An 11,382-nucleotide genomic window follows, 5' to 3' on the forward strand; every position below is an offset into this window, starting at 1 on the left:
CAAAATGGCGGCCGTGGCGGCCATATTGGATTTCTGATCGACCCGAAAAATAACAACACTTTGTCAGGACCATGAGGCGATCATTCCTACCAACTTTCAGTTCAATCGGTCCAGCAGAACTTGACTTTAAGTTTGAAATAGGTTTTCAAAATGGCGGCCGTGGCGGCCATATTGGATTTCTGATCGACCCGAAAAATAACAACACTTTGTCAGGACCATGAGGCGATCATTCCTACCAACTTTCAGTTCAATCGGCCCAGCAGAACTTGACTTTAAGTTTGAAATGTAAAATGTTAACGGACGACGGACGACGGACGAAAACGGATAGCAATAGGTCACTTGAGCTAAAGCTCAGGTGACCTAAAAATGTGACAGAAAATAGTGCATACATTTTCTAGTAAATGGATGATTTGAGGTTTCCAGTGTGAGAGAGTATTGTCAATAAAACATGTCACAATTGTCTCATGGGTAGGGAGTGATGAAGCGTTCAGTAATTATCCCAGACAAAAATGAACACATTTATGGTGTTTCTACACATGATTAAAGGGAAATAACTCACAAAATTATAAATGGTTAAGACTTGTAAATGAGCAAAATGTAAATATCTCAAAATGAAATTACAGAAAAATACAATAATGGTCATACATATAATTGTCCCTGAAGTTTTCCACTTAAAAGCCATCGACTGGGACATTGAAAATGTAGTAGTTTATAACTTTATATATATCTCTTATAATGTTTGTGCATTTAAAAGCATTTTCTGCCACTTTGATTATATCTTTCAACTTTGTTGGTACACAGGATGCATATGTTAATGTATAACTGTTATTTACACAATAAAATGACTAAATAATACATGTTGGACAGTCAACCTTCTTCTCGAAACATTGTTATAAGTGTTATCACTCGTCAGACAGGGTCAGTAGTACATCTTGCCTTGGTCCTTTTTTGTGTTGAAGTTTGGCCATCCCGAGTTTCTCTTTATGTTCATGTTCCCTTTTACAGGAGGTGGAGATCTGGAATGGAACACATCAACTATAAAACACTGTTACATTCAAACAAACATCAGTATCTCCACTGTGTGTCTATAGAGATGTCTGTAAATGGTGATAATCAAGACTACTCTCGGTCACTATAGAAACGGATGGTTACTAAAACTATCACTGGAGCAGAGACTCCTTTCTGACTAATACCAATTGTTCCCAAACTTACTGGAATTCTTCTTTCTTGTTTAAGAGATATTAGAAAATCATTGACTTAATGGCATAAAATCTTTTCAGTTCAATTCAGGACATGTCCTATCCTCTTGTGTATCTCAAGGTAGGGCCTCTAGTATTTTTCCTAAATAGATCATGACCTCAAGAGTTTGTCCTAACGTGACTATGACCATTGGTATGTATCCTAAGACAGACATGGTATGAAGAATGTCCTAAACTGATCATGACCACTAGTATTTGTCCTTATCGGACTTTGACCACTATTATTTGTCCTTATCTGACTTTAACCTCTGGTATTTGTCCTAAGCTGACCATCACCTTTCGTATTTGTCTTAAGCTGACCATCACCTCCGGTATGTGTCTCAATACAGAACATGGTCTGTAGTGTTTGTCCTAAATTGACCTTGACCTCTAGCATGTCTCGAGCTGACCATGACCTCTGGTATGTGTCCTAAGATGGACATGGTCTGTAGTATTTGTTCTAAGTTTACCTTGACCTCTAGTATTTGTCCTAAGCTTACCTTGACCTCTGGTATTTGTCCTAAGCTGACTATGACCTCTGGTATGTGTCTTAAGATAGACAGTCTGTAGTTTTTGTTCTAAGCTGACATTGACCTCTATTTTTTGTCCTAAGCTGACTATGACCTCTAGTATTTGTACTTAGCCATTCATGACCTCTGGTATTCGTCCTTAAACATGACCTCTAGTATTTGTTCTTGGCTGATGATAGCTGTTGTAGTATGTGTCCTAGACATGGCCTATATCATCTTAAAAGTTACACAACATTTACCAAGTTCTTTCCAACAGGCCCACACAAACTTTAGCATCAACTCCTTGATATTTTAATAATAGATATTTAAGGATTGAAAAGCATTAAGGTATCATTGTGATGCTTGAATGTACTTGTGTTGCATACCATCATAAATGTTTACATTAAAAACAAAGAAACTTCTACTCTATTTCTATAGATTTTTGTTTACTAGTAGTTTCTATGACAACATACTAGTGGTTTTTATGACAACATACTAGTGTTTTTTATGACAACATACTTGTGGTTTTTATGACAACATACTAGTGGTTTTTATGACAACATACTAGTGGTTTCTATGACAACATACTAGTGGTTTCTATGGTTAACATTTCTATTCGGCAACAAACATCAATCAGAAACTAACTGCAAATTTCTGTTGAAAGTTTGAATTTTAACCTCATGGCCCGATTGGTCCCAGATAACCTTACTCTTAGCATTGTGGATCTTAGAAGACTTCAGTCACATTGAATGCAAATCAAAGCAATGAATATGAGTTGAGGTCATTTATTTGAACTTAAACTTCAAGGCGGCTCATCCCAACAAGCTACCGGGTCAAAATCACTACTCCATGCCTCATTATAAGTCATTCAACATGTTAACCCATTTGTCTTGTCATTAGATTTACACTAAGGTTATTGATTTTAATAAAACCTGATAGCCCTTCGCCACAGAAATCATACTGTGTGCCAAATATCATTCATCTAGGCCTCATAGATCTAAAGAAGAAGTTGTAAAAGTTTTCAACACAAATGTAAGTGTGTCAAGGTCATTTATTTGAACATGTCTAACAGCCCTTCACCAACAGCATGCTTAAAGCATGCAAATTTTATTCTAGGGCAGGGGCTTATTCCGTCTTTGCGTATTGCAGAGTTATCTTCTCTTGGGAGCAGGTATTGATTGTTACGTCATTGGTTTGTGCGTCAAAATTACGTCGTTTTCTCAAAAATTGATGACGTTACTCTCACAAACAAGTGACTTAACAATCAATACCTGCTCCCAAGATAAGATAACTCTGCAATACGCAAAGACGGAATTAACAGTTCTGTAAAAATTGGCCAATGGATGCTTTGTTATACCACCTTGAACAGCTATAGGAATTCCAGTCTCTTTTTGTTCAAATTGTCCATGTGCATGAAATTACAAAACACATAAAATAGGAAGACAGGTTTGGAAAAGAAGTGAAAGAATTTATTTTAGAAAGGAAATGCAAGATCTTTCTTTATTATCAATAGAAAGAAAAGCTGCGGGTGTTATCAGATTATATATATATGTGTTGGTGCTAAATGTGTATACATGGCTGATTCACTGATACCAAAGCAATGGTTTATTGAATGTCCGGTTATAAACAACAAACAAGCAAAGCTAGTATTACACATTTAATGGTAGATCTAAATTTTAATCAACATCATATATATACAAAATCTGTAGAACAAACATTCAAGTTCAGAGAATGTCCTGTTTATCAGGACAATTTCACTCAAAGAGACAATAGTCAAATCAAAAATAAACATGAGAATGCTAGAATGTATGACTGAAAACCAACTAAGCTGTGAACAAATCCTACAAGCTGTGAAGGTCCAAGCAATGTTACATCTACAAGTTCCATTTGTATTTTGTAAAGTACATGTTAACTTAAATGTGTTATGGTTGTTTGGGTGTGGTCCAAAACACAACATTAACAAAGGTTTCAGAGAAACTGTTCTAGCCAGCTCATCATTAGGTTGTGTAAATGCCTACCAGGTTAGTTATATGAGTTGTGAAGATCTAGACATCGTTCCTTCAGTGATCCTGTATGCTTGTTAGATCAGCGTTAAGTTTGAAAGTACAGCTATTACGCAACTTATAAACCTATCCAGTCATACATAAAGATGGAATAAACTGATGTGTTAATGATACAGCATAATTCACGGCATTCAACATGATAGTTTTTTGGTTTTATTATGCTGAATACTTGTAACTTAGTGTTATCTATGCTTATGATTAGAATAGTAGGAATGTATGTATAATATTAACGCATACAGTCATGTCAAAAAATCACCAGTAGTGCCATTCCCTCACACGGGCAAATCGTAAGTGATAGTACTAGGACATCGTACTAATGGATAGATTTCACTAAAATAGGCAGTCAAGTATGGCCCAGTATGAACCAGGCATTCTAAGGTCTACAACAGAACCAAGCATTCTGAAGTCTACAACAGAACCAGGCATTCTGAAGTCTACAACAGTACCAGGCATTCTGAAGTCTTCAACAGAACGAGGCATTCTGAAGTCTACAACAGTCTAGGCATTCTGAAGTCTACAACAAAACCAGGCATTCTAAAGTCTACAACAGAACGAGGCATTCTAAAGTCTACAACAGTACCAGGCATTCTGAAGTCTACAACAGAACCAGGCATTTGAAGTCTACAACAGAACCAGGCATTCTTAAGTCTACAACAGACCGAGGCATTCTGAGTCTACTACAGTACCAGGCATTCTGAAGTCTACAACAGTACCAGGCATTCTGAAGTCTACAACAGTACCAGGCATTCTAAAGTCTACAACAATACCAGGCATTCTGAAGTCTTAAACAGAACCAGGCATTCTGAAGTCTACAACAGTACCAGGCATTCTGAAGTCTACAACAGAACCAGGCATTCTAAAGTCTACAACAGTACAAAACCAGGCATTTGATTGAGCCACAAAACAACTAGTAAATCATGGTTAAAAAGCTCAACCTTTTTGCACTTTTGTCTTCTCCTAATATATCAATCTGTTATTATCACAAATAATTTCTTAGGAATACGTCATAATTTCTCATTACTCTTGGTAGCCATTCAAGAGAAAAAATGTTAAAGATGTGGATACCCAAACAAAGCCGAACCAAGCAAAGCAATAAAACAATTGTAGCAGTTGAGTGGTCAAGTTTGCGTTAAATATCTGCCAATACAATACAGAGAATACTTGAAACCTTTATAACAGGTTGTTCTGCATAGTTAGGCAAAGATGATAATACATGATAAGATTATTAAAGTAAAATGAGGAATTTCTTGTGCTAGTTTTATAAAATGAAGTTCAAGGCTTGTAAAAAAAGGAATGCCCTGACTTTCTCATGCAGATATTTGATGCTAATAAATGATGTGTAAGACTGCGGACATTGCTCTAGCATCAGTGAATCACTAAGTGTATACAGCAGCCTTCCCACTACTGCGTCATTTTAGACCTGTAAAGGAGATTGTGCAGGAAATGAAAAGTTTATAGCTTAATTGAAATTTAAGGAGATAGATGTAAAAATAGACTGGCAGTACAGGGAAACTTTAGCAAGAAAGTAAGTACAGAAAGAAAAAAAGACAAAAAGGATAACTTCACACAATTAAAGCATATCAAACCAATCGAGACAATACAAGAAAAGGACTGATTTATCTTGACAAATATTTCTGAAGAGTATAAATGTTTTAACATCTGACATGTATTTTATACTAAATGCAGTTTCATTACTAAAATGTCATAATTCCTTGAACACATCCAGTCATCAGATATGCCTGTTAATCAGTCTGTACAGGTCTGTACAACCTAGCATACTTGACTGTGTTGGGAGTTATAAATAGGTTACAAATCTACAGACAACCTATCAACTAGATACCTAACATTCCCATCACTCAAACAATATTTACATAACAAAACTGTTCCGTCGGTGTTGACAGCGTTATTTATATACACTGAACATTACTGTCAAGAGTTCGACACTTGACAGACTTTGTTACTGTGTCCATTTCATTTAGTTCTTAAGTGTTCATTCCCTGCCACTGGTCGCTATGGGCAACCATTGACGTGGGTCAGTGCCAGGGCACCTGATCTCTGGAGGCGACTGGTGTAACTTTAAAGTACCTGACGCTGCCGCTCACACCCATGTCTGTCTGTGCGTTACTGTTGAAGCTTGGTTGCTGAGAAAGGGCAGCAAGCCCTGACAAGCGGTCCATGTCTTGCTGATGTGTCCCGTCCCCTTTCAGAACTGCCATACATCGCCAGCTGTCTAGATAGTTTGCTAACAACAAAATAATTATACAAACCTTTTTCAACCTTCAGAAAATCAGAATTTCTTCCAAAATTTTACACTAAGATTAAGATCTTAATTATTCCAAACATAAGTATTTTTTTAAACTGGAAAATATTTTCAAAAATGTAAACATACATATATGCCCCTGCTCCTGTGATGAAAATAAAACTAAATCCAAAGTTTAACCCCAAAGAAATGGAACTAAACTCAAAGTTTAACCTCAGTCAATGAAGCAGAAAATAAAAGGTCACAGTGACCTATATTTGATAAATTGGTGCAGAACTTCCATATATGAATTTTGATGACCGACTTTTAATATTAATGGTAATGGAACTAAATGTTAAGAATGACAGATCCATGGAATAGTCAAACTATGAATGTCACTCCATAATGGTCCAGGGGCATATTATGTGTGGTTTATGTTTTGGCATTGCGTTATAGTCCCATTCATACACCTTAAAAATAAAATCCTTCAGTAAATGTCTGTTTATTCTGAATAAAATGACTGATGCTTACATAAGGCTAACTGAAACACTGTCCTATCACTATCATTGTTTAGATGTTATGGTGAATGGTTTAACTTTCCTATCACTATAATTATTTAGATGTTATGGTGAATGGTTTACCTTTCCAGAGCCTGACACAGCCATCGTCCCCTGAGGAGGCCAGCACCGTCCCAATCACATTCCAACATATTCTCCACACCTGTATTATAAAGTAAAGCATCAACTGTCTAACTAAAGGAAAATAACTTGAAACTAAATAATTGTTAACAACTTTCCTAAAAGCAAATAGAAACATTTTGCTTAATATACTAAAAATACTTTAATTCAATCTTACCTCTGATTCATGATCTGTGAACTCTGCCACTCTCTTAATGGTGAACTTGTTGCTGTTCACCTGATTAGCTGCTAGAGGGGCATCCCTGGTGCTGGAAACAATTACTGCATGAGTGTCTACTATCTACAGTCAAATTCACTTTATTTCAAATCATCCCAGTCATGTAAACTAGACAGTAAAATGACTCAAATATAGTTACCCCCCCCCCCCCCCCAAATAAAACCCCAACAAAAAACAAAAACAAAACAATTCTGAGACCAAAACACTGCATTTGTCTAATATTGTACCTAAGTGTGACTACACCTGTCTGATATTTTACCTGATTGTAAGTATACATTTTTGTAACCTGAGAGGTGTGAGGCTGATCACTTTGAGATCTTTAGAAGCTACAGCCAGGAGATGATAGGGCCTGTCTAGGTTTGGAGCGTGACTACACCAGTCTGATATTGTACCTGAGTGCGAGTACATAGTTAAGTTACCTGAGAGGTGTGAGGCTGATCACTTTGAGATCTTTAGAAGCTACAGCCAGTAGATGATAGGACGAGCCTAGGTTTGGAGCGTGACTACACCTGTCTGATATTGTACCTGAGTGTTAAGTTACCTGAGAGGTGTGAGGCTGATCACTTTGAGATCTTTAGAAGCTACAGCCAGTAGATGATAAGACCGCCCTAGGTTTGGAGCAAAGGCAATGTCATGTACAGGATCTGTCACTATATTGATTGTTTCAACTTTCACCCATTTTCTGTAAAAAAAAAAAAAAAAAAACTTTATGGACAGTAATAGTCAAAATGCACAAAAGAAATTTTCAATATATTCCAGCAGTTCCTTTTATACGTAATTTTAAAATCTATACTGGCATTATCAATCAATTAACAAGATTTTAGAAAATGTGCTGAAACATTGCAACTTATTTTGAACCACATTTGTAATCACCTGTGTGAGTTATGTTCATCTTGAACCCTTAGTTTACCAGTCAGCAAAGTAAAACTTGTCTGTTCGACTCAATGGTGATGTGCAATTGTCATATACAATAAAGAGATATTAAGATTACTGCAATATTATAAATGTTAAATATTAGCATGAGGTTCTTGTTCGCTGTTGTGTACCTGGTCTTGTCATTGTATTCGTAGATCTGAACTTTACCCCCACCCGATGGGCTGGCATCATCACTTCCAACTGCAATCATAGGTGGGTGCATTCTACAACAATAACAGTACCAAAACATACAGTTCCTGGTGAAAGGTCCCGACACAACAATGACAGTACCAAAACATACAGTTCCTGGTCAAAGGTACCGACACAACAATAACAGTACCCAAACATACAGTTGCTGGTCAAAGGTCCCCACACAACAATAACAGTACCAAAACATACAGTTCCTGGTCAAAGGTCCCCACACAACAAAAACAGTACCAAAACATACAGTTCCTGGTCAAAGGTCCACACACAATAATAACAGTACCAAAACATCCAGTTCCTGGTCAAAGGTCCCCACACAACAATTACAGTACCCAAACATACAGTTCCTGGTCAAAGGTACCGACACAACAATAACAGTCCCAAAACATACAGTTCCTGGTCAAAGGTCCCCACACAATAATAACAGTACCAAAACATCCAGTTCCTGGTCAAAGGTACCCACACAACAATAACAGTACCAAAACATCCAGTTCCTAGTCAAAGGTCCACACACAACAATAACAGTACCCAAACATACAGTTGCTGGTCAAAGGTCCCCACACAACAATAACAGTCCCAAAACATACAGTTCCTGGTCAAAGGTCCCAACACAACAAGTCCACACACAATAATAACAGTACCAAAACATCCAGTTCCTGGTCAAAGGTCCCCACGCAACAATAACAGTACCAAAACATACAGTTCCTTGTCAAAGGTACCGACACAACAATAACAGTACCCAAACATACAGTTCCTGGTACCAAAACATACAGTTCCTGGTCAAAGGTACCGACACAACAATAACGGTACCAAAACATACAGTTCCTGGTCAAAGGTAGCGACACAACAATAACAGTACCAAAACATACAATTCCTGGTCAAAGGTCCCCACACAACAATAATAGTACCAAAACATACAGTTCCTGGTCAAAGGTCCACACACAATAATAACAGTACCAAAACATCCAGTTCCTGGTCAAAGGTCCCCACACAACAATAATAGTACCAAAACATACAGTTCCTGGTCAAAGGTCGCCACACAACAGTAACAGTACCAAAACATCCAGTTCCTGGTCAAAGGTACCCACACAACAATAACAGTACCAAAACATCCAGTTCCTAGTCAAAGGTCCCCACACAACAATAACAGTACCCAAACATACAGTTCCTGGTCTAAGGTCCCCACACAACAATAACAGTACCAAAACATGCAATTCCTGGTCAAAGGTCCCCACACAACAATAATAGTACCAAAACATACAGTTCCTGGTCAAAGGTCCCAACACAACAAAAACAGTACCAAAACATACAGTTCCAGGTCAAAGGTCCCCACACAACAATAACAGTACCCAAACATACAGTTCCTGGTACCAAAACATACAGTTCCTGGTCAAAGGTCCCAACACAACAATAACAGTACCCAAACATACAGTTCCTGGTACCAAAACATACAGTTCCTGGTCAAAGGTAGCGACACAACAATAACAGTACCAAAACATACAGTTCTATTATAAATGTTAAATATTAGCATGAGGTTCTTGTTCGCTGTTGTGTTCCTGGTCTTGTCATTGTATTCGTAGATCTGAACTTTACCCCCACCCGATGGGCTGGCATCATCACTTCCAACTGCAATCATAGGTGGGTGCATTCTACAACAATAACAGTACCAAAACATACAGTTCTATTATAAATGTTAAATATTAGCATGAGGTTCTTGTTCGCTGTTGTGTTCCTGGTCTTGTCATTGTATTCGTAGATCTGAACTTTACCCCCACCCGATGGGCTGGCATCATCACTTCCAACTGCAATCATAGGTGGGTGCATTCTACAACAATAACAGTACCAAAACATACAGTTCCTGGTCAAAGGTCCCAACACAACAATTACAGTACCAAAACATACAGTTCCTGGTCAAAGGTACCGACACAACAATAACAGTACCAAAACATACAGTTCCTGGTCAAAGGTCCACACACAACAATAACAGTACCCAAACATACAGTTCCTGGTCTAAGGTCCCCACACAACAATAACAGTACCAAAACATACAGTTCCTGGTCAAAGGTCAAAACACAAACCGTTTGACAGCAGTGAGCTGATACAGATTTGGAAGAAGAAACAAACACATCTGTATAAATACATATGAGTCATTATCAGAAATTGTCAATTTTCTGAATTGAAAAAAATGCAAAAACAACATCAATAAACAATCAATTTTATATAACCAAACTGAAGTACATATATCAGTATTTAATTATTTCAATACCGGAAATCTGAAATATTACCTGTTTGGTTACCATAGCAACGGAAATTTGGTAATTAAGGTAAAAATGTCCATTATGTTACCAATTTTAAAATTGATTTTTTAAAGGTAAAAAACAGGAACTTTAACTTAAATTTTGTTTAATTTAGAACAGCAGTACAGTTTCATAAGTAGGACATGGACAATAGTTTCCTCAGTTTTTTTCGTTAGAGCAAAAATCAAACTATATCAATGGCTTAGGTAATTGCATAGTGACGGGGTCTGTTCCGAATAGAATTTTTAACATCAATGCATATGCTTGTTCATGAAACAACTATATATTAGCTTATGGTTATAAATTGATATACCATGAGCAAAAAGAACCGAAAATAGGCAATGCTGCAAAAAGTATTGGGATATTTAGTTCAAATAACATAATGGACATTGCATGTAACATAATGGACGTTGGTAACATAATGGACATTTAATTGAAATCAATGGACAATTATAATGCAAATGAAATGTCCGTTGTGTTACTAGTAAAACAAGAGTAGATAGTACATCAATATGTAAGCCGACAATGAACGACGCGACAGCATTTCAATATTTAGTATGTATCAATTTCTTCCAGGATTTTTAACATTACTTAAACTGCTGCTGCACATATTATGCTCTATATAAGGATGATGCATATCACGATTACAGACCGGATCAATAATTGCTGAAAAAAAGTTTACTATTTTCTAGTGGTGTCCGATGATCAATTAAAATCGAAAACTAATCGGTTACACAACCAATTGCGACTAATCAATTATGAAATCCCATAATCAATTAATCGGTTGAAATTATTGCGTGCTGTTTTCTATTGCTATCTGATTAGCATCCACCTAAAAAACTACTTAAGCTTTGGTTAGGAAGTAAATTTTCCTAACAAATATGTCTTTTGGCCAAGTTGGAGCTTAAAGTTCAAAGTGTATAAAATGGTTTTTAGTAGCAGGTGGACATAAGTCAACCCTTGATTTTAAATTTACATTGTAAACCAATACAATTTGGATTA

General features: G+C 36.8%; 1 protein-coding gene across 1 annotated transcript in view; it reads right to left on the reverse strand.

Moving 5' to 3' along the window:
- Nucleotides 1-368: 368 nt before the first annotated feature.
- Nucleotides 369-11,382, reverse strand: part of LOC110443740 (nucleoporin SEH1-like) — an 18,292-nt gene continuing 7,278 nt past the window's right edge. Inside the window, exons 5-10 of the mRNA XM_021488129.1 lie at nucleotides 8,011-8,103; nucleotides 7,506-7,646; nucleotides 6,905-6,995; nucleotides 6,691-6,769; nucleotides 5,896-6,052; nucleotides 369-1,016 (exon numbers count right to left, since the gene is read on the reverse strand). Coding sequence (XP_021343804.1) covers nucleotides 920-1,016; nucleotides 5,896-6,052; nucleotides 6,691-6,769; nucleotides 6,905-6,995; nucleotides 7,506-7,646; nucleotides 8,011-8,103 — 658 coding nt within the window. The 3' untranslated portion in view covers nucleotides 369-919. The remainder of the gene's footprint in view (nucleotides 1,017-5,895; nucleotides 6,053-6,690; nucleotides 6,770-6,904; nucleotides 6,996-7,505; nucleotides 7,647-8,010; nucleotides 8,104-11,382) is intronic.

The sequence above is a fragment of the Mizuhopecten yessoensis genome, unplaced genomic scaffold (assembly GCF_002113885.1).
Source record: "Mizuhopecten yessoensis strain PY_sf001 unplaced genomic scaffold, ASM211388v2 scaffold1961, whole genome shotgun sequence".
In the NCBI taxonomy this organism is placed as follows: Eukaryota; Metazoa; Mollusca; class Bivalvia; order Pectinida; family Pectinidae; genus Mizuhopecten; species Mizuhopecten yessoensis.